At 43.0% G+C, this 25,918-nt stretch overlaps 1 protein-coding gene across 2 annotated transcripts in view; it reads left to right on the forward strand.

Moving 5' to 3' along the window:
• The first annotated feature begins 10,583 nt into the window (after positions 1–10,583).
• FGD3 (FYVE, RhoGEF and PH domain containing 3) overlaps positions 10,584–25,918 on the forward strand; it is a 102,511-nt gene continuing 87,176 nt past the window's right edge. Inside the window, exon 1 of one of the 2 annotated variants that reach the window (XM_069028071.1) lies at positions 10,584–10,839. In XM_069028071.1, the coding sequence (XP_068884172.1) occupies positions 10,704–10,839 (136 nt within the window). In that variant the 5' untranslated portion in view covers positions 10,584–10,703. The remainder of the gene's footprint in view (positions 10,840–25,918) is intronic. The other variant, XM_069028072.1, reaches the window with a different exon arrangement.

Here is a 25,918-nt window from a genome sequence, read left to right on the forward strand (position 1 = left end):
ATCCTGAAATTACATTAATTTCTTGTGTACTCTCCAAATTACTCACGTACTCTTAGGGCCCCATCCAGCCTGGCCCTGAACACTTCCCTGGAAGTGTTTCCTGGCCCTGAGCACCCTGGTCTAGTGAGAGATGTTCTGCTCGTGGCAGGGATGCCAGCAGGGTGGAACAAGACGGTCTTTAAAGTCCCTTCCAACCAGTCAGGGATTCTGTGAAAATGCATTGAGTTGATGTTTGTCCAGTAGAATTAGCAAACAAACTCACAAAAAGCCCCTGAATGAGAATACCCAAACTCTGAGGGCAAGGCTGAGGTTTGCTCCATCAATAAGAAGATACTCCTGGATCAATGACTTCATATTGGCCCCTAGAACATTAAATATGGTTTTATACTCTAGTTTGACAACTCTTGTTTCCCCAGGTAGGATTTCTCAGAACCATTCTGCGGATTGTTTCTCTATCAGGTAGCAGTCTGCTGCATGACACCAGTTCATCAACATAATTTATAGCTGGAGAGCAAGATGACAGTTTTTCCTTGGGTATTGAAAACACTTGCTCAGGGGTATGCAGTGAACTAGCAGAGCATGTGTGCTGGGACACTTGCCCTGCTTGTAGGTGTCTGCATTTTCTATAACAGGAGCTTTACCTGCTGGATGATCTACAGAAGAAACATGTAAATCCATCTGCAGGCACACGAGAACAGACCTTTGAAATAGTAAAACAGGGTGATTCAAGGATGCTTTAGTAAGAAAGAAAAAGAGAAAACAGTCAAAGGAGAATATTTAGATTAAAAGCTTGTCTAGTGAATGGCTATTAAGTAAAACATTCATTTCTTTGACTCTTTTCTGTGTAGAAAAATCCCCTCCCTAAGCCCTGGGGAAGATGTTGCCTGTGCAGAGATGGAGGGTGGGTTCAGCATTCCAGCTGCAGATGTGGCTGGAGTTAAGTCTCTGGGAGAGGAATCTGCCAGCAAATGTCACACTCCTGCTTGCTATGGAGTCAGTAATCCAGCAGTGATCCTTTGTTTCTTGCAAGTGAGGCTTGAAAACAAGTTGCTCACCTCCCAAAGGAGGAACAGGGCAGATTTCTGGATGTACTGAGATGCCTAAAGATAGAAGACCTGGAAGTTCCCATGTACCTGGTTTTGTGGGATGAAGGCAATGAAAATTAAGACAGAGGTGCTTTTTGGAGATCCCACTAGATAACATGGTAAAATTCAGCTAGACAAATATTTACATTAATTAGAACTTCAAAACTATATTCACATTCTTGTGGTTTTTTGAAGGCTGATGTAGTAGATGGACCTACAGGACCAGGAAAAGGTATTTTTGCACTCAAGAACTTTGAAAAAACAATTAAAAATATAAAGGTCACCTTCATGAGCTCATAACCAAGCAAAGCACCTAGTTAATGTGATTATTCTATTATTATTATTATTGCATGTTATTTTGAATGTTTATAAAAGCTTCAAGAAAACATTCATTAGAACAATTAATTAGAACAATGAGGGCATGGAATTGAGAACACTTCTATGAGCTGTGATACTGAGGCTGAAGTCTTTTTCATCATCTCAGTATAATATGCAGTTAGGCTCTCAGGGTGTTCACAACCCCTCCAAGTTACCAAAAGTCCACAGCAGAACTGGAATTGCAGCCCAGGGAGGGGATGAGAGCTAAAGGTAATGTTTGTGCTCTGCCTTTCCAATCTAGCTGCAGAAGCTGATTGGGCAGTAGGAAGCAAGGTAAGAATCCAGACTTTTCTCTCCTCCCTTGTGTTGCTTACTCTTCTTAAAGCCACTGAATGATGAACTTCCCTCATCCCTTCTCTGACTTGGGTTAGACTCTTCATTCTCTTCTGGACTATTCTTCCCAGAGGTGTAAAATGAGACTTTTTGCTGCTGCATCATATATGCAGAGCTTGCTTTGTTAAGAACCCTGACAGAACATCTACCAAGGGGGCACCACATAAATCCTCTTCCTGTGTTGTTTGTCGGGAGCAAAATTGTCATTGCTGTTTCTCCCATTCCCCTGAAGGAGAGTTTTCACCAGTATCCCGTTTCAGAAGGGATCTTTCATGGAGCAGTAGGAAAAAGCTAAAAAGCCACTACTCCAACCCCAAATACTTATTAATAGAAAAATGGATGTGTTTCTGTGGGGTGAGAAGAAGAGGAAGTAGCAGAAGGGGAAACAAGAAAGTAGAGGGGAAGAGTGTGATCTGTGTATCTCTATGAGGTGGATCTAAAAAAAAGAAAAAAACATGAAGGGATACAAGAGTATGAAAGGGGCAAGAAGAAAAAAAAATGGCAGCTGTGGATGAGGCTGGACTTGAGCAACTTGAAGCAGCTGAATCTGCTGTGGGTGTGGATTGTTTGGCATAAAGCCTAGGAAAAATTCAATTCCAAAAAAGCAGCTGCCAATTTAGTGTAGTCTGGTGGTACAGACTGCATAGTGTGCATTTCTCCATCTTAAAGGGATCAGCTACCACATTTATTAGCTCCAGGGGCTAGGAAGAGGCACAAAGAACATGAGACCACAGAAGGAAGGAGCAATGTGAAAAAATGAGGAGAACATGTGAGAGAAAATTATGTTCCCTGGCTTTTGTGTGTGGTTTCAAAATGTCTCATGCAAGTGTTCTGGATTCCAGTAACCTTCTATTTTAAGCTTCGGTTGACTAAGAATGATTTCCTCTTGAAGTGTGAGCATGAGCCCAGGTGTGTCCCAGTGGGCAAGAAAGCCAGGGATACCTGGCTTGTACCAGCCATGGTGTGGCAGCAGGACCAGGGAAGAAGTGATCATCCACCTGTGCTGGGCACTGCCCACCTGGAATCCTGGGGTCAGTTTTGGGCTTCTCATGACAAGGAAGACCTTGAGGAGCTGGAGTGTGTCCAGAGAAGAGAATGGACCTGGGGAACGATTTGGAGGCCAAGTATGATGAGGAAAAGCTGGGGGAGCTGGGTGAGCTCAGCCTGGAATGAGAAGGTCCCCCCTGAGGGATCTGAAATCCTGAGGGATTTAAAAGATATGCAGATGTGGCACTTGGGGACATGGGTAGCCTTGGCAGTTCTTGGATAATGATTGGACATTATGATCTGTGAAGTTTTTCAAACCAGAAGTATTCTGTGATATTCTAATTAATATCTGAGTCAATCCAAACACAGCTGTACTTATTTTAATATCCATATCAGTGGATACATCTGACTAGCCTCAGGTTAGGGTGCTTTTAAACACATTTTTAACTAAGTTAGCTTCTGTGGTGTTACATTAAGAGAACTAAGTTCGGTGCCTACAGAATGCTACCAGCCAAGTAGTCGGTGTCACTACCAGCTTCCAAAGCTAAAATAGCCCAGGCACAGGGATACCTTATACTAGTGATTGACGCACTGCTGGGAGGTCTGGGGGGATCTTTGACGTTCAGTACCCTCTTGAAATTGTGCAGAAAGTCACGGACAGAGGGAAGCAGAAAGGCAATGACTCAGAGAGTCAAGAAAGCTCACAGGTCCAGAAAGGGAGCCTCAAGATGAGGGTGGGTAACATGGCAGTTGGGTATCGAGTGTTTTAGAACAGCTGAGATAGCATGATGGTAACCACATAGTGCCCTGTTTGACAGTACTCTTTCAGAGCCTGCACCTCTGCAAGTAAGCACCATCCAGGCTGCACTCTGTGCTCAGCTAAAATGTGGAAGGTGCTGTTGGAAGTTGGGGGTAGTAGCAGTATGTTCACAAAAACAGGCTGCAAGATTTGTGTAATTACAGAGTCTCAGAGCTTCTCGCACAAAATACAAATATTCTTCTGTGGAGCTGTTTATACCAGGTAGTGTAAGACTGGTTTAAGTAGTGTGAAGAAAATTTGTGCACGTGCACTTCAAGAGACTGTAGAGGAGGCAGGAGTGCAAGTCTGTGCCAAGCATGACACCTGTCCATCAAAGGCATGACAGGAATGTTTGTCTCTGAAATTACTCGCTGTGGGTTTTATACTTAGCACCCAGCAAATAACAGCATGACTTTGGACATAAGAGTTAAAATTGTACTAGCAGATCTCTTTATGCAGCATGGCTGGAGAATATGGCCAGTACAAAGGTGCCTATTAATCATATTCTTTACAAGTCTGGCCACCAATAAAGGTCAGAACTGCTTTTTGTTCTGCGTGATACTTGTGCTGAAAGCACCAAATTTCCAGTTCAGTTGCCTTGTGCTCTGGAATTACCCAGTTGTTGAATGTCCAGAGCAACTCCCTTTGGAAGTCAGCTCGGAGAAATAACATTGACGGTGGTCTACATGAAGGGAGTAGAATCCGTGGTGGGAGTCGAAAAATAGTAAGAAACATAAAGATGATGTGACCTTTATACCTGAACATGCAAAATAAAATTGCCGGCAGCTGTGTGTGATCAGGGAGCAGTTCTGGAAGAGAACACGAGATGGCAGTGCCAGACAGGGCTAGAGAGACGCACAGAGAGCCAAACAGGGCGAGAGAGAGCCAGGCAGGGCCAAGCAGCACCAGCCAGCCGGGCTCGTCTGCTCACAGGACCATCTGCTGCTTCAAGGAAAATGGGAGCTGAGAGCAGGTCAAAACTGGTCACACTTCTTCCACACTAAAATACTTGACTTTTGTCTCAAGAATTCTCCCCTCCACTCCCCCCCTTCTCCCTTTCGTTCAGGTTTGCCATGGTTACCCATGGTTTTGTACAGCTCACCTTGGAGGTATTTTGTGCTCTTTCAGTGAGTCACTGGCTTGGCAGCTCAGGAATATGAAGTTTTATGAATGGATACCAGTGCTGCAGGTGATTACCCTCAGTCACATGACATACAATAAGTGGAATCACAATTGTGAAGAAATTTTTATTTTTCTCTTTTTTTTGATTGCTCTGGTAACCCAGTTCGCTTCCTGAGCATTTGCCATTTTTCCGTGTGTCGCATAACTGTTCTGGGCTTGTGCAGGATCTGTTGTGCACAGAACTTGCCCTGCTTGTTAATTTCAATGCCCAGCAGGAATGGGTTGGGCAGCAAAAGCTGTCTTCAGCTGTGTGCTGGGTCACAGGTTTGACAGAGCAGCCAGTGAAGAGTTCGGTCTGTGCCTTTCCCTTTGCCCATCTATAACCCCAAGTCGGAGAGCACTGTTTCAATCAGCCTGGGCAAGGTTTCATCCTGACTGAGTGCAGCAGCCAGTGGCCATGCTGGGAGATGTGGCTACGTATAAGTGAGTACTTGTGCACATTCTCAGCTCACCACTCACTGGCATTGCCAGCTTGCAGGCGGGCTTTGTGAAAGGTAAGAAACCAGGCAGGCACTGCCGAGGGTTCTGCAGCAGACATCATTCTATTGTACAGGGAGGAACAAAGTTAAAACTACTGAAAGCAATCATTTTTTCAGAGTAAAGTTTTACTAAATGTTTTGGCTTCAACTGATTTGCTGGGTCACCCTTAAATAACAGAGTAATTGCATAATTGATGACATGTATGTAGAGTGACATAAAAAAGGAGATGAGAATTCTATTCTCAGAATTCAAAATGAGTCAGTGTTTGTTTCTGAATCCAGATTAACAGTGACTAGGGTGACAAAAATCAAGTTCTGTAATTCCCTCTTTTGTTTAAAAGCTATACCTTGTGTCTGCCAGACCACTGTGGCATGTATTAGAAGTCAATGTTTCTGGATTAAATTTCTAGTCTAGTGGTACCCAGAAAAAAACCCAGTATTTCTCTCTCCTGTTTGACAGAGATTCCAGTTTTAGTATCTTTCTAATCAAAGCACCAATCTGACAGAATCTCAGTTTGACTGATTTCAGGTTACTGAAAGTCTTGGGTAAAAGCTGCAATGACCTTTAGATTATTTAATTTCTGAAAGGGTTTACCTTCTAATCCTGCTCATTGTTAAAAGCACTTAGGTACCTCTGTGCTTTTCCTTTTGAATAATGGGATTTGTGTTCCTGAAAGACATTGACTGTGAAACTCATCACCCTTGATGCATCTGTGCTATGTTCCATGGTTCAATTCATAAAGTACATCTTGTTTTTGAAGATAATATGGAAGTTAGTGTTGTTTGAAAGTGTTTAATTCAATGGTGACAAGCTCTAACTCCTCATTTACTTTATAATGTGATACAAGAATAAATGATGAACATGGGAGCTGAAAGGACCTTCTGGGTCACTGAGTTCACCCCCACTGCTGCAAATGAATGTACACATCTGCCAAGCCTACAGCTTTAAGTAATCTAAAAATATGAATGCAAACCCACAGTAAACAGAACCTAATGTATGCACAGAGGTTTCCATAACACTACTATGCTCTGTCATGAGTTCAGCCCTGGTATTCTGGTCACAGCCAGTAAACAGAGAGACACTCACTGACAGGTGAGGATTCTACTGGCTGTCACATGCATTGGCTAGTGGTCAGCAACACCTCGTCATCCTCATCATCCTCTCTGCTAAGTATGGATGGTCGCACATCAAGTGTAGCTTTTCTGGTCAGAATATTATGAGTCCCCTAATGATCCGCCCTTGTTTTACCCCAGAGACAGAAGTGAATGGATCCACCACTCTTGTAGCTCACTGTTTTTTGTCAAGCAATGGCAACAGGATTACTGTTTTCCCCAGCCCAGTATTTAAAAGATGAAGAATGGCTCTTGTGCCCTCCTTGGGCATAGAGGACATTTTCAGTCGTGAAGATCAGGCTCTGAAAACAGGTGGTCCACTGATCATTCATTACCTGTTGTATGAACCTAATTCTGCTTTCAGAGAGCTCAGATAACAATGCTGAGGTATATTACCTTGAAAAGATCTGAATCAATTTAAATGAAAAAAACCTGTTAAGTCATTATATGAAGAACACCAGTGAAATTAGAAAGTCCGGGATTGGAAATGCCTCAGTGTTTATAAAAATTAACATTCAAGTCCCAGTAAATATTTAAGTTCAACTACTTTATGACGTGCAGCTAAAATACTATTCCGCTTTGCTATAAAAATTTCATGCCAGAGTTTAAAATCTGCCACAGGACTTGTGTCCCAAATGGAGGGCTGCTTTACTTTTATCTGCAGTTCTTACTTCTTTCTTTTGTTTCATGTTTTTTTTTTCCTCTGGATTCTTAGCTGCTCTGGTAACTGAGATTGGTGAATATGGAATAGACCTGCTTTTGCCTAAGGTATCATTAAAAAAAAGACAACCCAAACCCTACCTCAGTATGGTTTTGGCTTAAAAATATTTTCCCTTGAAAGCTACCTTTGATCAATCATTTCTTTCTGACTTGGTTTTTTTTTTTTTTTTTCCAAATTTAAAAGCAACAGAATAAGTTTCAGTGCTGCCATAAAATTTAATTGTTTTTATTGCATTTGCTGGTTTAATCTCGTTGTAAATGATAAATTAAGCAGTTCTGCTTTATCTGCAAGTGCAAAGGTCCAGCTTCAAATTCATGAAAATGAGATTGCACAAATACTCAAAAGACATCCCAGTAATCTTCAAATCTTCATTTTCACATGAAAAGTAGTCTTTTCAGGAAAGAAAATAACTCCAATCAAAATTCCAAGATTTATAAATAAGGACTCTGTGCACAAAGGAACTCTGTGTTTGCCATAGAGTGTCATATGATGGCAAAAGCATGAGCATCACCCCAAGGATTACATGATCTGGAACAAAACACACCGTGCATCTCCTACAGGAAAAGCATGTCAGACAGACCCCATGTATTTGCAAAGCCTTCGCTTTTTGGTCTCTAATGTCTCATTAAATCTAGAAGAGGTTATTCTTACCCTCATTAAATTTATCTTTTGTGGACATGCAATGGTAATCCTCATTGAACTGCAAAGCCTACCATGAAGGAGAATTACTTTGTATTGAGAGAGCTCGTCTTGTAACAAAATTTTAATGCAACATGACAGGCAACTTTTTTATTTTTGGAGAGAAAGACTATTTGTATGAACTTTGCTGACCACTCACTCTGCATTTATTGGCCCTTTTTTTTTAACCTTGCACATATGTGCATTGGAAACCAAGGGACTGAAAACAATTAAAACAAGCCCAAGATGAAGACCATATTCAACGGACATTGCCCAGTGCTTCAAAGCTTAAAGAAGTTCATTGTACTGGGTACAAAGTAGAATTCGCAGCTAAGATTTAATAAAACGAAGACCTTCAGGTGCTCAGCAAGGTCCAGTTCATTGCAGAAGATTTCCAACCGGTTTCTAGTCTATTTAAGAGAATCTTCAACTTCTTTGAGACTAACGCTGTGAGTGACAGAAATGACAGAAATGTCGACAAGGCAGACTTCTTTCTATTATGACTTCCTTCACAAGACACGAAGGGAAACAGTTCAGGTACCTGAGATAGGTTAGAAGAAAAGGGCTTAAAAGAGATGGATATTTATCTACCGCCTGCAACTCAGTGAAGGTTGGCATCCCGTGCTTGTTACTCAAGAGTCACAAACTGTGCCATAAATGATCCCAGGATCATTTTATTCCTCACGGTTTTAAAGGATTGGATGCCTCTCAATTCAGGTAGGAAGAAAGTTCCGGTATTCAGGGGAGGTGTCCCAGCAATTTCTTTTGTCTTCTAAACCCAAATCTGCACTGTTTTGCTCTTTTGCTGGTAGTGTCAGACCACCTTCTTCTTAGCTTTTATTCCTTCCAATCCCTAGCAGAGCTGCAAAGCAGAGCCTTTCTTTCCTTTGTTGCTTATCTGCTGAAACTTCTCTCTGACCCCACACGATGTACAAATTATATGCTGCCGATACCCGGACTGTAGATACTGAGTGCCTAAAATGAAAAATGGTCCAATTCTCTAGAAGAAGAAACAACCTAAAAACCAAACCAAAATGCTGGCTAGGGTGGGGAAAGAACTGGGCAGGAAATAAATTGGTAATTTTAAAGGATTGCTGGTTATTTGGTGTTCTGGTGCTATATCTAACAAGTTTAGATGCTAAAAATAAAGCTTGTCTCAGCTTCCCACTTTATAGCATGGACCTTGCTTTCATGGGAACAAAGAACCTGGGAAATTTTCAACAATTTGTTTGTTTCTGCTGCTGAATCTCCATTATACCTGATAACCATGCAGCAATGTTTGGTGAGCTTGGATCTGTTCTGGTGAAAATGCTGTAGAGAAGACCCACCTCATTGTCCTAAAGGACAGGACTAATCTAAGAGAGCCATATCCATTTTTACAGCAATAAATGTCTGAAATCATTAGTTGTGTATTAAATTTGTGTATTTATATTAATGCTTTAAGGTAGGATTTTGAAAGTAACAGGTAGGATTCTCAAAGTGACAAGAAATCCAGGTTGGTCCATTACTGATAAATCTGCTTTCTTACTTTGGTTTATCTAGACCCTATTCATAGAGCTGATCTGCAACAGCTACTTCTTTTATTCTTGAATGATTAGTCCACGGAAATTAATTTTGGGGATGTCACTGCAAAACTGCTTTTCCATTCCACCACACTATTGAAGCGCTCAACAGTATATTTCCATACTAATGCCTGCATCAACATTGGATATTTCAGGGGGAAGGTAAAGAGCAATGACGAACTACTGGGTAATAAAAAATAGACTAAAGCCCAACACAGATAACTTTTCATTTTATTGTTTCGCAGTTTTTTCCTGAAGTTAAATGCCTTTGTGAAGACCGTTTTACATGACTTCGTGCTTTTAGAGATATGTTGCTTGATAGGTACTTTTAGGCTTAATACGTTTGTTTTTCTCCGTGTTATTTACTCCTTGTGATGAGAAGCTGGGATTTTAAATCTCAGAAAGCTCTCCTTTAAATATATGCCTCACCTGAGGAGGCAGGGTTTCCTTCTGTGGAAGGAGCACTTCACCAGGGCTACAAAAGAGAGCATCACCCTCCAACTCAGCTGCAATCCCTCCTAGCTACCGCGTCCTACTCCCTGGCCAGGCACAAAATAGTAAATCAGGTGGGCCTTCGGGTCTGACTGTTTAAAAAGCTCTAGTTTCTTGGAATGGTTCTGGGAGGTGGGAAGAGGCTGGCAGGGTTTGGTCCCCTCAGTCAAAATTCGAATCTGAATTGCTCTCTGACACGTACATGGAAGAACAGGTCAGTCAGAGAAGTCATGCACAGCTCGAGGTCTCTCCTGGGCCTCAGCATGTGTCCCGCAGCCGCCCCCAGCAGCTGCACCGAGAAGCTTTTGGCTCCAAGGGCAACAGCCGGTGTAGAGCCTGTAGCCCTTAGGTTTCCCTTTGTATTGCTTGTGACGTGATTTTGAGCTTCGCCCTGGGTTCGTCCTCTTTCTTACTGAAGGGACCCATAAACACCTTCCCTGTGGCATGCGAGTGGTGAGGGGCTTGCTCCCTTGCTCCGTGCAGCTTGTATCCCGAAGCCCACCGGTTCACGCGGGGGGAGTGGGATGTGGTCCTCGGTTAGCCCGGGACGGGTCTGGCTCAGCGGGAGCTCCTCGCAGCACTACCCAGGGGCCACGCAAGCGGCAGGCGCTGCTTGCCCAGGGCCGGGCGGGAAGAGGGCAGGAAAGGGTGTTGTCCCCCTCCCCTTGGCCCCTGCTCCCGGCCCTAGGGAGGGGCCAGCCCCGGGGGGTGCGCTCTTTCCCCACCACCGCCCCCGGGCCGGGAGCAGCACCTGGTCCCCCAGCAGCCGGGGCGGCCCCTCCGGCGTGTCCCGTTGACGCCTGGGCCGGGCCGGGCCGGGGCGGGGGCGTATCCCGCCTCCTCCTCCGCCGCCTTCGGGGGCGCCGCGTCCCGCTGGCGGCGCCTCATGGCGCGATGCAGCTGCAGTGGGAGGGAGAGGAAACCCACCCCCCTCGCCCGGCGGCCGCCTTTGTAACCGCCCGGCCCAGCTCAGCGCGGAGCGGCTCGGGGAGCGCCGGAGTGCGGCGGCGGGAGCAGATGGAGCCGGAGGGTAAGGCTGCGCCCAGCCCCCTTCGCCCCGGTCGCGAGTCCAAGGAAGCCCCGCTCTGGCCCGCAAGTTCTCGGTGGAGGCTGCGGCGGCCGCGGGGAGCCGGGCCGGGAGCGCGGCGGCGTAGGGGTCCCGGCGGGCCGCGGGGTCTCTGCGGCGCGAGCGGGAGGAGGCTGGTTCTCGGGCCGGCCGCGCTCCAGGTGCCCCCCGCCGCCGCCTCCCTCCCCTTCTCTGCCCTCCCCTCCCCTCCCCTCGCCGGCCGGCGGGCGCTGCCCCGCGCGGTCCCGCTGGCTCTGCTGGCGCAAGGGCCCCGCTCCGCCCGCGCCCTCGGCGGGGAGCCCGGGGGTCGGGCCGCCTCGCCGCGGGGAGGCGGGGGCCAGTGGAGCGCAGCAGCCCGCATGGACCCGGGGGCGCGCTCAACTAACTTTCTTTCTTTAATTGATTTTTTTCATTTCGTTCCCTGCCCCCACGAGCCGCTGGCGCGGTTTTGATTGCAAACCCATCGCCCGCGGGGCCGGCCCGCCCTCCCCAGGCCCGACCCGCAGCGGCGCTGGCTGCGCTCCCCACGGACGCCCGAGCGCCGGCTGCGGGCTCACCCCGAGCTGCCCTCGCACACATACCCTGGACCCGGCGTCCCTGTGCGGCTCACAATGGCCAGGGAATCCATGTTTGAGTAAATGCACCACCGAGTTGTGTAAATATATTTTTAGTTCTCCTAAAACCACACAAAATCAGTTCTGTTAAACACTCATTTCAGTAAAACTGCTAATAACTGTATAGATTAAATTTATTTCCTGCCAATACATATTTAGGTACTTATGAAATGCTGAGGTCTTTTTCCCCCTCTCTCCTTTTTAAATACCTTTTGGAACTGTTAGTACGCTAAACATAAACCATTTCCAGTTGCACACTGGAAATCTCAGAACCATAATGGTCTGTTACATTTAGCTGTCTGTCTCTGTAAGAAAACCCCTTATGTTTAGAAAACTGGCCACATGCATTGTAGCTGTTATTTAAACCTCAGTACCTATGTCACATTTTCCATTCTAAGTATTAAGAGTGGTTTGTTACAGGGATATGCTTTACCTTAGTTCCATTGCAAGCTTTAGGGAATTTTAACACAAAGGAAAATAGCTCTGCAACATAAAAGAATCTTGCAGTGCCTGATACGCAGCGGCACCAAGGAGTGGAAGAGACTATTGGCAATTGTTAATGACCAGAATTGGTTTTGTTGAGAGGTATGCAGGATGGAAAGGGGTTATGTGTGGCGACGTATACATTGGTAGAAGTATTCGTGCATTCTTTAGAAGAAGTTTATTCTTCATAGAGAGCTGTTTTTCACAATGCCAGGAAGATGTTTTAGAGTTCATACTCCAACTAGCAGAGCTGTGTTTATAATATCCCCTGAAACAAGCAAGCTGGGTTGTTCCTGATTTAGCTCACTTGTGACCCAGTTCTTAATATTGTATGTGTTCTTACCTTAATAATGCTAGAGAAAAATGATAAAAATGAGATTGCATTGAAGGAACTCCTTCTTTTAAAGAAATAAATTCTTATTTTTAAAAACTGGAAGTTTTCTGCCCTGCTTTGTGGGTAGGTAAAGGCTGGATCAACCTAGGAGAAATTATGGTGAATTGCAGAGCTGCTGAAGATCCCCATCTGCCCTGGATCCAGAGATATTCAGGCAACCTGACTTCTGGCACCAACTGAACTTCTTGGGTACCAATCTTCAGTACATTAATTTTTAGAGGCTGGTCCTCCCACATGGGTTGGAGCTTGCAGTAGCTGAAATGCCTATGTTAGCAGCCTCCTGCTCTGTTAGTGAAGGAGCCAGCGTTGCCATGTTAGTTGCTTGTAGATTGGTGCAATACGTAACCCGCTGTATGTGTATGTTTGTGATTTTCTTGAGTGTGGTTGATGCTCTTCAGTGAGCTTCATTCCTGTTTTCAGAGTCAGGGCACTCAGAGTGTGGTGATCTAAGGGAAATCTGTAGGGCTTGCTTGCTCTTGTGGCTCTGATCTGATGTGCCCTGCTTGCATAGTCCTGGCTGGAATCATTCTTGAATGGAGCTGGAATTGCTGTTGTTCAGTCTCATTTGGTGCAGCTTCTTGCATTTAAATGTACGTCTGTAACTCTTGCTAAAAGGGAGGAAGGGACTTTCTCTTTCCAGAGGACCTTTGCCTCTTGCCAAGTGTGCAGATCTAAGGCCTGAAAGGCATCTTCCACACAGGCAGGGAAGAAAGATGGGGTTGATACTAGGTCACGCTTTCCTTAAGGAATCCAGTATGGTGTACTAATGCCACAGAAATACTGACCAACATAATTCTTGTGGGTGTCTCCCCAACTCCCAACATTGGCTGAGGTGATAATGTAGAATGAGGTCAGGACTGCAGAGTGTATTTGTCTTGGAGTATCTCAGAGGTGCAAGAGGGAATATTATATTCAAAACAGTGAAAATAGTAGAATCATAGTAGTGATGGTCCTCATGGCTTTTTGTATGGGATGAGCTTCTCTAGTGTGATCCAGAATGAGGAAGACTGTCTTAGCTCAGTAGTGGTGGAAATGGGATGTTGAAACCTTGAGACACCAGGACGGACAGACTTGGGAAGTCAGAATCCCAGGTGATATTTCATCAGTGCATTGTTTGCACTGCAGTGTTTTCAAGGCAGTTTTTGTGGCTGGGTTTTCCAAAGTATTCCAATGATTTTATACTCTGAGCTCCCTGATCAGGTTCAATGTGTTTGGTTTTGAGAAAGCTTTGTTCTCAAACGAGCTATGTGAGATGGAGTGACATGGGCAGTGCTGCCCTCTGAAATGCAACCTACTGCTTTCTACTGGTTTTCAACGAAAAATGAACAGCTAACTTCTGCAGGAGGTTTAGAGAACAGCTTTGCCTTCCCATGTGTCTGTAAGCTCAAAGTACACTGAATGTTCCTGACTGAAGCTTGTCTGTACCTGCTGACCAAGCTCAACAATTACGGATGCATGGGGTTTCTTCCAGATTGTCTGGACTGATTTTTTAGGGATCTTGATACGATTATTGGGGATCAGTAATGGTCTGTCTGGGGTCAGTGAGTGTGACCCAGTGGTCTGTGTGAGAATTGAAAGGGCAGGGAGTGTACATGCAGCAATGATGTGATGAATGCTTTGATTCCTCTGACTGTGCACCGGTTTCTACTAAAGCTATGAACTTGTGAAATGCTTTTGAGTAAGATTAATTTTCTTCTTCATGCCATTTGTTAAGATTTACATTTTAATTTTTAAATTTAAATTTTTCATTTACCAAAAGTTCAATTTGAAACTAAAAGAGGTGACTGGTAAAACCTAAGTAATGAATATTTCTAGATCCCTGGATACAGATACCGTGTTAGACATTTGAGCCATTGATTATGTAGCTATTAACTTGTTTGAGTAGAGTGAAAAGTGGCAGATTAAAAGCAGTAATAACTACTGTGGTATCCATTTGTGTTGGCATTATCAAATTTTAATGTGAAATTTGATGTTTCACTTGAGAGACTGACTGTGACTTGTGATTCTTACATAATGATGAATATTGATACTCTTTGAAAATAGGGCTCTTGTTCCAAATTCTATGAACTAGTGGAAAGTTTCTTTTAGGTAAAAAGTAATGTGACTTCATATATTTCTCAGATGGGGAGACAGAGCATACGAGGTAGGCTGAGCTAAGATGGACTTGGGCATGAATGAGAGAGGGAAAATAGGAGGAAGTATTGTTGAACTCCTTTCCATGATTTGACAGCTCTTGAGCCATGCTGCATGCCCAGCACCAGCTCTCAGGGCTCTCATTTGTGTTCTCTGCCAACCCCTTTGGACTCCCCATGGAGAACTGAGCCTAGCACCCCCAAGCACAGGACCCCAGACCTCCAGGGTGCAAATCCATGTGAAATTGAAAATAGATGTCTGCAGCTCAGTGTTGCATTCGCTGCAGCATTTGGGAGGCATTCAAATCACAGCACGGAACTCTGGCTGGTTTGGAGGTTATGGGGGGTGAAATTTGAGACGCCTTTGTTGGTGGAACAATAGTGAGGTACACTGGAAAGTGCTTCCAGGGGAAATTTTTTTTCCCCTCCCTCTACTTCCCCCCTTCCATTCCCAGCCACGCCCTAAAAGCAAGGGTTAGTATAACTAGATTTGCATTTTACACTTTGCAGCATCTTAAAACTTTATGGGCCTTTGGGTTTTATTTCACAGTTTGTGACTGTTCATTTTATCTGTGCTGCCTGCTGTTAGGAGTTCCTGAGACTACAATGCTGAGTGTTTTCTTTACATGTATACTGGGCGAGGGCTATGCCAGCCTGTGCAGAGAAGATGTGCTGGTGCGTGGTGTCTCTGCCTGTGACGCTAATTGGAGTGATAGCCTCATGCTCATCTTGGCTCCCTGCGTGGTGTGTCCATTGCTTTTTCTGGCAGTAGTCACCATATCCTTCTATGAGAAATACCCAGGTCTGCAGTTGTGACCTGGCTTCTCAGGGTTGATGCGTTAAGTGGCATTATTGAAAGCACATTGCCTCTGTGGTCCCTGACCACTACCTCACAAAATGCTGTTCTCCCTGCCTTTTCTTCTGTTTTACTGACTTTTGTTGTGAATTTGTCTTTCTGTGAAAGAGTTTATTGGTTTTACCTGCTTTCTTATGTTCTGGGTTGGACTTTTCTTGTTTTTTGCCCACGATTAAGACCCTTGTGTGAGACAGAAAACCAGTGATTTAACTGCTGTGAGAGGGCTAGGTGAAGAATTGAGGTGGAAGGCTGAGAAAAGGAGGTTGTTGACATAACATAATCTCAGTCATCTCTTGCAGGACTCCCTGCAGGATCCTTGAGGGGCTCAGCAAAGTGAGTTCATCAATTCCTCATCTATGGTCCCTCCATTAACAGAGGGATGAAATTCCTACCTGGAAGCCAGGCTGTTTGAATAACCTTTCGGATATGGGCACGATGTTTTTGTCCCTCAGTTTTTCTTCTCTCCCTCTTAGTGTAATTAATTCTGTGGTTATGAACTCTAAAAACCAACGTCTCTGTCACGGTTAACCATCAGCATAAAAAAGTTGCAGCAGTGTTAATATGGGATTTTTCTCCTTTGTTAAGACACTTGGTACTGCCTGAATGATGTAATGTGCATTAGTGGTGGGGCTAGTAAATCTGGCTTTACTGTCACACGGCATCCCCAAGAGGCTGGTCAGAATGACCGTTGTTGGTTCCTCTCTGTACTCGTGTTAGGCACCAATAGCCTGAGAAAGATATTTTGTGTCTTGAAGAAATATGTCAAGTGTTACCAACTTTTTTGTCTTAATTGCTGGTGCCTTTCTAGAGAGCTCAGAAGTACTAAAGGCAAGAATAACCATTTCTAAATTTTTAAATTTTGTAGGCCTCTAGAGTACATTTAAATGTGTTGGAAGTATTGACAGCTGTTCAGAGGACACTCCTGAGGTTGGGTCAGAAACAGTCATCGAGCAGTGAATATAATCATGTAGAATTAATGCTCTTCAAATCTGTTGCCAGCCATAGGCAAAATGCATGTTTTGGGATGGCAGAACCTTCACAGAATTAACAGGGACAGAGCAGACCTCTGGCCATTGCTGTGAGAGGTGAGGAGCTGTGAAGTGTTGTAGATTCTCATGCATTTCAGCATGGCCACAAGCAATTACCGTACTGGAACTGCATTTTAAAATCCTGAAATGTCCCCTTTTGAAAGATTGATCTAGTTCTTTATTTCTTCTTTATTCATCTAATTTCATTCTGCTTCTTAGAAATTCTTTTGTTTAATCAATATTCAAGGAGAGAGCATTTTTATGCTGGACTATTGAATGAATAAATTACACATTGTATTTGCCCTTTTTCTCTCCTCAAGCACTTTGAATAACCTCTGCTGAAGTATATAGAACCACTGCTTTAAGTGCAGCTACCTTTACGGTTAATGTCGGGTACTCATTGAGCTGGTTAATTAATGTGAATGGCTAAAACACTAACACAGGGTCCAAAGTTGACACAGGTTAGATGTCAGCCTGTTATTGGAAGGCCAACCTCTATCCTTGGGATGGAGCATTTGGATACAGTGTACGCAAGCAACAAACACATCTGTACATGGCATCATGGCAATCTGGATGGATGTATTTTTGGAGGATACCAGCCTTGATATTAAAGAATCTAATTTCTAAAAGTCTGAAGAACCCAGTAGTCCCAGTATTTTTTGGAAGACAGGGCGACATCTAAATATCACTTGGATGTCAGAGGTTTCTCCTCTTTATACTTCTGAAAAACAGACAGGTGTCTGGCTATAATGAAGGAATTTAACATTGGGGTCTAGTTTTCTTAAACTCTTGGCCTCTTTTTGTTCTTTCTTTTTGGGCTTGCAGGATCTGAGCAGAAATTCTCTCTTGGTAACTTAACCCTGAGCAAATATTTACATTCATGGGATTCTTGCTACTTCAGCAATCATTTTGGGCCTTGAGTTTGGAACAGGGTTGAAAGTTAATGTTCCAAACACTGGGGCAAGGAACCATGAAAGGAAGACCAAAGAAGCCTCCAAACATGGGTTTACCATGTTTGATATGAATCACCTGCTAAGTGTAATTTGGTTGTCACTTCCAGAATGAGATTTACAGAGATACTGTGTTTTCTGCCACTGGCCCTATGTGTCTGATGGAGGCTTGTGATTTGAATTTTACCCACAGCTTTAAAATGCTAAATACAAATGTTTGTGTAAAAACTGAAGGGAACGAAGTAGTAGAATAGAAGACTGAGATAGAAAAGAAGGAAAAAGTGAGCACAGTGCAAAAAAACCTGATAGGGGCGTAGGAAGAGATTTTGAAGAGAGAGGGTTTTAAAGTAAAAATTAGTAAGTAATCTGAAATTTGTAAAGGAGGAAACCTGTACAAAACAGGGAGTTTAACCTGTGAGCACTGAAGAAGCAAGGGAAAAGTTCTCTGGGGTAACACTAAGAGAGAGTTGAATAAATACAGTAAAGGAAGGAGTGATCTCTCTGCAGACTAGTGAATGAAAATACCATGAGATCTCAGCTTCCCGCGGGTTTGGTTTTATTCCTAGATTTTGCTGTTACAATCCAGCATCATGCCCTGTGCTGGCTGCAGTGTTTCTGGGAAAGACAGGGGATGACAGTGTACTTAGTTCTCACACTCTTGGGGGAGAAATATGCGAGGTTCCTCATGGAGGCTCTCAGCTGAGGATGGAGCTTCCTCACACAAACCCACCTCGGCCACACCTTTGGAGATGTGTTTGGAGCCTCAGGGATTTGGTAGCTGTCTGGCCTTTGGGTCAACCACTGCAGCTCCGTGCTGTTGCTGGTGAGCTTCCAGAAGAACAGGGGGGTGCGCAGCCACGTAGGATAGCTGAACACATAACCCAGTGCAACCTGAAGATTGTATTCCCTCTTAAATTTGGTGGGAAAAGGGATTGTGCCCCCACAGGCAAAATTGTGCTGTTGGTTGACATGGTTGTACTGGAGCTGTGGCTCAACCTACAAAACCTGACCGTGATTAAGGTCCAGCCCCCAGGCTGTAGTAGTGTACAGCTGCATCTTGGAACTCTTAGGGGTTTGTACTGAAGTAACATATATGGTTTTTCTATTTAAATTTTTTTCCCATTTTTTCTTTGTTGAATATCTACAAAGCCCCTGACTGGGGGCAGATGAATTTTGCCTGGAGGAAAATCTCAGCCATTCCAATTTCCTGTTAGAGCCAGGTGTTTCACCTCTGTGAATCGCTCTCACTGGCTGTGGGAGTCATTCATGCAGAGTGAAGTTTCCCGTGGAGGAACAAGCAGTGCTGCCTGCTGAGGTCTCCCAGATCTGTTTTACTAATTGCTATTGAAATTCTTACAGCCTGTTTCTTGGCTGTAGAAATGTAGAGCCAAATATCAAAGTTGGGGGGAGAAGTCCCCCTCTAATTATTGCGCAGTTCAGAAATGCATTTCTTAAAATTTTTTCATCTTATACAAATACATGCCTTGCTTTGCCATTCCTAATTCACTGGTGGAAGTGCAAGTGTTCACAGCTAGGGGAGAGTAAGATTTCCTCAAAATAGTAAAATAAAAATAATAATTTTAAATAATCCTGACTCATCCATAAAGTGTGGAGTTGCTGGAACTGGGTCTTTGGTTGGAGTTATGGCTGCTTGATCTTGATGGTTGTGCAGTCAAAAAATTGCTTCACTTGGAATGCAGAACAGATGCTTTTCTTATTCCCTTGAAAGGAGAGTCTGGTGGTTTTTTTGGTATTTCCCATACCATGCAAGTCCCAAAAGTTATTTTAAAAACTGCCAATCCTCTTCTTAGGACAAAGAAACTGCCGAAGCAAATTTTGAGGATAGGAGAGCTGCTGTGTTACTTGCCCATCTGCTTCGGGGTTCTGGCCACAGACTGAAAATCTTTGTAGCAAATGGTTGTGGAATAGCTGGCAGCAAGAAGTGGTTTTACTATTTCTTTTCTTCCCCCTACACCCAATTCTTTAAAAATTGGATCACGTCTTAAAGCTGGAGGGTTCATCAGCTCACAGAATTCATGGCCTCTACGGAAATTGAAATTTTCTTATGGCTGATAACAGAATTTCTAGTTGTTCAGAAACTGTATACAGAGTTGTGCCACAGTTTTACTTGCATGTTTGAAGAGTTAGAATGTTGTATTGTGACAATATACCTGAGGGTGGATGGTCCACCCCACTCCTCTCTGCGAAGTGTTGCATTTTGGGTTTGAGCTGATTCATCCAAAGCTGTAAGGAACTCACAGGTGAGTTGCCTCCAGCTGCACAGTGTGCACTGTTTTATTGCTCCCTTTTCTCTCCTCCCTCCTTGCTGGATTAGGTTTCACCATGGAGAATTGAGCAGGATCTTGCTGAATGATTTTTGATGACAGCAGAGCCTCAACAGGATGGTGGTTTCCTCTCTCTTCGATGAGGGTCAGAATCACAGGAATCATAGGTGGCACCTGTAATCTGGGAGAGGCTCGGTGAAATGCTCTTAAAAGTCTTAAACCTTGAGAGCACAGGTTTTAAACTTGGCTGTTTGATTCCCCTACATCTGCTTTTGCACCTACATTGCTTGGGTCTCCCAACCACAAAGGTATGGGCTGCTAAGAGTATATTCCAAATCTGCCAAACACATTAGATTACCCTGTCTCCTGTTTCCTGATCTATTCCATCAGCTTTACTGGATGAACATCAAACCCCTGTTGAGTCCTGGTCACCTGTTTGTCCTACTTCACAGTGCCTGAGGAACCCTCAAGTACCACTGATATGGCTCAGCATCAACCTACCTTTTTTTTTTTTCTCTTACATTTCTCACTGTTCATGGTCTCTTCCCTCTGACATATTCCTGTTTTGTGGAAGCTCCAGGATATTCCTGGTGACATCTTTTCCCAAGATGTTTCTGCTGTGACATCTGCTTGGCTGACTAATAAAAATTAATAAACCCTGAGTTACTGCAGTTTGAGCTGAACTTAGCCTTGATCTTCAGATCCTTCTGGAGACCAGATTGCAAAAATGCACATTTTTGTGCATTGCTCTCAGCGCTCTAAATCTTCTAGTTTTACATCCAAAACATTGAGGTTTAGATAGATTGTGTTTGTGGAGTTAGGATAACTCTGTAATTGTGCTACTGTTTCCCTGATTTTTTATTTTACTTAATTTAATCCCCACCCCCCACTGAATTTATAGTCCTCTGTCTTGTGATGGAAGAAGAGATCTTATGTATTGAATGAGGCTTTTGAGCATGTAATCTCTTGGTGTAGCTTGAAGAATTCTGGGTGTGGCGATATGATAACAAAATCCATCATCGTTGTCATTCCTTAGAACCATGCATCCCACAGGGAGTCCTTCAGGCACCTACTGAGGAGGCTCTTGGCACTAAAAGCTGATTTTTTATTTCACCGGGTAGTGGGGAAAATAAGATGAGACTTCACTTAATGTCCATTTGACTAGTAAATCAATATATTGATCTATTTTTTGAAATGCATTGAATGTTTAAATGACATGTGCCTTAGTTTCTAAAAGTACTGCAGAATCATCATTTGCAGTAAAGCCCTTAAAAGACTTTTTTATGAAATAAAATTGGTTTTGCTTTTTAAAATGGTAAGAGTTTTCAAATAGAGCACAGTTATAAAAGGAGGAGTAGTCCAAACATGATTCTGTAACTTCCATTTTGGTTTTGTTTGTTAATTTTTTTAAGACTTGAAAATCAGATGGTGGTTTAAGGATATTTTAAGTTGATGCTGGGGATTGCAGTGGGGTGCCCTTGCTGAGAAGGGTTGTGACAGACCTTCAAATCCAAATTCTTATTTTTCAGTCTGGTGTAGTGATGATGACTGTAATTTATTTCATTTAGAAGCAGAGCATGCTTTTCAGCAACTTTGGTGTTAAAAGACATGGCCCAAAGAAGTTTTACAGTTTTCCCCCTGATGATTCTGCTGCCAGATAGATATATTGGAGGGAGGTCACACTTCCAGGGATTAACACAGGCTGGAACAAGATAAAGCCTTGTCTGAACAGAGCAGGCAGTGCTTTGCCCTGGTATTGCCCTGGTCAGTGGGTAACCAGTACAGGACTAGAGCTGATCAGCTAGATTGCATGCCCAGAGATTCCCAGAGAAAGGCAATCTGTTGGAAAAATGCTTATCCAAAAGGGAGCTCAAACTGGAAATATGGTGGTAACATTCAAGTTATGTTGGATTTCTAATCAGAGTTCTGCTTAAAATGATGCTTCTTAATTATGTGTATTTGTAGGTGGTGTTACAGCTGGGTAATAGACTTATGGAAGTGTGTCTATTGAATGAATGTGTAAAATAATGTCCAGAATAAAAGAAAGGTAATTAACAAGACTTTTCTTCAGAAGGACCACATTTACCAAATAGGTTTGTCTTTTCTATGTTAGCAACCTGGTCTAGTGGAAAGTGTCCCTGTCCATGGCGGGGGGGTTGGAATGTGGTGGTCTTTAAGGTCCCTTCCAATGAAAACCATCTGTGATTCTATAATTCTATGAATATGCAGAAACTGGATGTAGATTGTTACACTTCCTTGTTTTGGCTCTGACTTGGAGTGGGTTTGGTTTTCAGTGATGAAAATGTGTTGCGTTATCTTAAGCTGACTCTTCAGCTGACGCTGAATTTGTCCCCACTCCCTGCACCCAGCTGGCCTATTCAAGATGTGGTGTAGAGTCTTCATTTCAACTTGCTGGTATTGATTAAATTATAGTGTCCAATTTTTTTTCTCTTCCTTTTGAAATACATTAAATGCATTTTTAAGAGCTGAATGTCACAATTGCAGGATTTTAGCTACTTTATTTAAACAAAAAACCCACAAAAACTGGAAGTCTGCATTTTTTCTACATTGTTATTTTTATGTTTATTTAATGGCAGTCATGATAAAGGCTGATTTATGCAGGATTTGAAGTGTAGCTCAGCTGTGGATTTCCACAGCAGTTTACAGATAGCTTAGAAATATTTGTAGAGGCTAGATAGTGACGGTGTTTGGTTCTGTTGTCAGGCTGAAATATGTAGCATACTCAGTAAAGATATTGACATCTCTAGTCTCTTACTTGGAGTTGACCTACATAGGTTAGCGTTGCTGCTCTCTGTCAGTCCCACCCATTACATCTGTTCTCGGTGTAGTCTGAATACAAGGGCTAAAATGGAACTAAATGCATTTTCAGGTTTTGTTGATTACTGATATTAAATCTAATGTGGTTTTTGGCTTGGGTTTTGTCTAGTAGGTTTGAAATTTTTTTTTTTTAAGCTAATTTATTTTTGAGAGAAATCAGGAGTATGACTTCCTTCCAGTCTGTTTTTCAGTGTTGACAATTGTCTTCTAAATGTTAGGTCTAAGCTGACAGACCCACACTCCATCAGGCAGACCTGCTTCTGAATACATTCCCAGTACACTAACTATTCCAGAAAGTTAATGCAAACACCTTCAGTTTCTTCCTTCCTTCCTTCAACTTCTGTCATACTGACCATGTAAAAAGAACTATTTGCATTTAGATTTGATTAGTTTCCCTGGGCTAGTCTCCAAATTAAGAGCACTCTTTAAGCTCTCTTCTGGTAAAGCAACTTGCAGATATTTAGCACCTGCCTTTTTGGGGCTGTCCATGTAAACTCATCTGAGGTCTGGCCAGCATGGCTAAGAGTCTTCTGGCTGGGAAGATACCTTTGTTACAAGTACTGTTTTGGGGGTGGTTTTCTTGTTTATGTTGGAGGGTTCTGTGGTTTTTTTTTTGAGGGGAGGCATGCTGTGGTTGGTTTTGTTTGATTTTTTTGTTTGGTTTTCTTTTTTTTTGTGTTTTTTTTTGTTTGTTTGTTTGTTTGTTTGGTTCGGTTATTTTGTTTGTTTGGGATTTTTTGGGTGTGTTTGGTTTTTAAGAAGACCTTCAAAAATAACATCAGGTGTTATATACGTGCTGGAATAGCTTCATCCCAGTGGAGGCAAACAGCAGATCCTTGGCAATATGAGCTCAGCTTTAGTTCACATTATACATTATTGGATCCTTGCATGGAAAAGGAGCATTATCTTCTGAGTTCAGGTAGGCTAACCCACTATTAAAAGTGGGCTTGCAGTGTTTGTAAATGTGGGCACACCATTGTTTTATATATGTGGTCAGGATTATGATTATTATTTATATATGTAGTCAGTATTATTATTATGTTTTCTGCTCTTTGTACAGTCATGATTAGTTTCATGGTGTCATGGTTTGGGAATGGTGCTCCCCAGTTTAGCATTCCCATCAAGACTCTCCAAACCATGCTCCACTTGCTCTCTCCCCCATGGCAGCTGGATAGGAGAATTGGAGGCAAAACAGATAAAGATCATGAGTTGAAATAAGATCAATTTACTGAAAACAGCAACGAGGTAAGAAAATTAACAGTAAAGGCAACAATAATAATACTGAATGAACAGGAAAGAGGCCAACGATTCACAGGTGAGTGCTAATCACCATGCAGGACCCCCGACAATACCTGACCACACCACGCTATGCCACCTGGAAGGGACCCCTTTCCCCATCCTGGAAAATGATGTGAAGTGGTATGGAATAACCTCTGGATTCTGCGGCAAAAATTAACCCCTTCCTGGCTGGAACCAGGACACATGATTCTGTTGGGATGACACTTCAGAAATAAGCACTGATACTCGAGTTTTTAGTGCTGTAGTCAGCTGGCAATACTAAGCAGACCCAGTACAGCAGAGGAAAATACTGACCAGTGTTTTGTTAGGGGGAAAAAAATATTCTCCTGGGTTCATAGGTGTTCAGCATATTCCTTTGCAGTTAGATCCAGCTTTGTAAGAAAATGGGTATTTATTTTCCCCAGATTTAGGTCCCAGGTATGGTCAGAGATCTGAACCAAATGTAGAATTCCCTACACGTCATGTCATGAGTGTTCTCCATATTCAAATGCTGGGTAATCTCCTTAGATTATCTTTAAAAGTGTTTGAGAATGCAGATTGTAAGGTAATTTGACTTTAAGATCTGGGGTGCTTTACAGTTAAGGATTGTCTTCAACATGTCAATATCATTAGGGAGAAAGCCCAGGCTATTTTAAATAGTTTTTCTATTATCTTTTCCACTTTCTAATTATGGGCTTGATAGGAGTTTTAATGTTTATGTGGCATGAAAGACTTTTTGTCTCTAAGAGCATGAAATGACAGAAAAAAAAAAAGTTTACCTCCTGTTACACTCCTCTGTTCCAATGGGAAAATAAAAGTAGGAACAAAACTTTTTTTTCCCCCCTTCATTTTCCTCTTTGTCAGATGGGGATGCGTTTGTTACAGTGGAAATTGATTGAAGAAGTTCCTTTTGTGCTTCAGCTTGTGAAGTACATGGGTCCATCTGGAAGGACTAGATTTCTTTCAGTTGGAGATTAGGGAAAATTGCAGCAATCAAAGCTATCTGTCATTCTTGAGGTAAATATGTTTTCTGATCAGCAGCTCAGGTGGTTACATGAGGGCAGGGGAAAAACGGGATGCTGAAAAGTGGGATAATTTGGGTTCTGCCAAAGAAAGGAGCTTTGCAATGGTCTTATTCATTGGGGAATAGTCTAAACTGTTGGTTCTGCAGCAGTTCTGGGGGTCCTACAGGCAGTCCCAGTGGTAACAGAGGCTGTCTTGGCATCTTATAATGGCTGATCAAGTCTGAGAGAAGAAAATAGTTTTCTGCATTTCTGAGCTGTTCACCAGTGCTCTGCTGGTGTTACAGGAAACTCCTAACTGCTAATATTGTCAAGAATGCTCCCCTGCCCCCCTTCCCCCATTGCAAGCTTGAGTTGCTACTGTGCTGGCAGGCAGAAGTTCTGGCACCAACACTAAAGGCAAAACTAGAATGATGTGTGTTTAAGGAATCTGTAAGATGTAAGTCAGGAAAAGATTTCTTTAGCTGGAAGCTGGTGTCATGGTGGAGTTACATCTTTTTGTATTGAATAAAGTGGCATTTGATTTAATCCTCAGAAGACCACAGATCTGCCTCACTGGAAAAAGTGGGTGTTGTAGGAAAATCAAGATACAGCCCTGCTAATTCTCGTAAATCTCTCAGCTTCTTTCCATGCTCCTAAACACAGGGTTTGCAATCCCTAATGGGGCATGAGGACTCCTCACTGAAGTGGCTTTACTTGGCACTGCAGTAAGACGTTCTGGTGCCTCGAGCTGTAACACAACTTAATTTTGGCACTGTTGCTGCCCTGCAGTTTGTGGAGGAGGGCTCCTCTTATTATATATGCAGAGTTTGGAGCTTTTTATTCTGCTAGGACTAATAGCAAGACCATATCTTTACTTTGGAGCACCAGGGGTAAATGCATGGTGTATTGCAGTATATTGATTTTTTTATATACACATAACTGTATTAACCTCTTTAGTTATCTAGAGTATTTTTAGATTTCACCCAAAACAGCTGGGCATGGAACTAGGAAGTTGCTGAGAGGTAAGGTGCCTACTCTGTAGTGTTCTGGCTTTATCTGCAGTTAGGTAGACCATGTTTTGCACTTGGTTGCTTGATGGTTTCTAATCAGGAGAATCAGAAACTTGTCCTGTTTCAAGTACTGACTTACACTGTTGTAATTGAAACAGCTGAACTTTTAGA

This window comes from Aphelocoma coerulescens, chromosome 12 (genome assembly GCF_041296385.1).
Source record: "Aphelocoma coerulescens isolate FSJ_1873_10779 chromosome 12, UR_Acoe_1.0, whole genome shotgun sequence".
Lineage (NCBI taxonomy): Eukaryota > Metazoa > Chordata > Aves > Passeriformes > Corvidae > Aphelocoma > Aphelocoma coerulescens.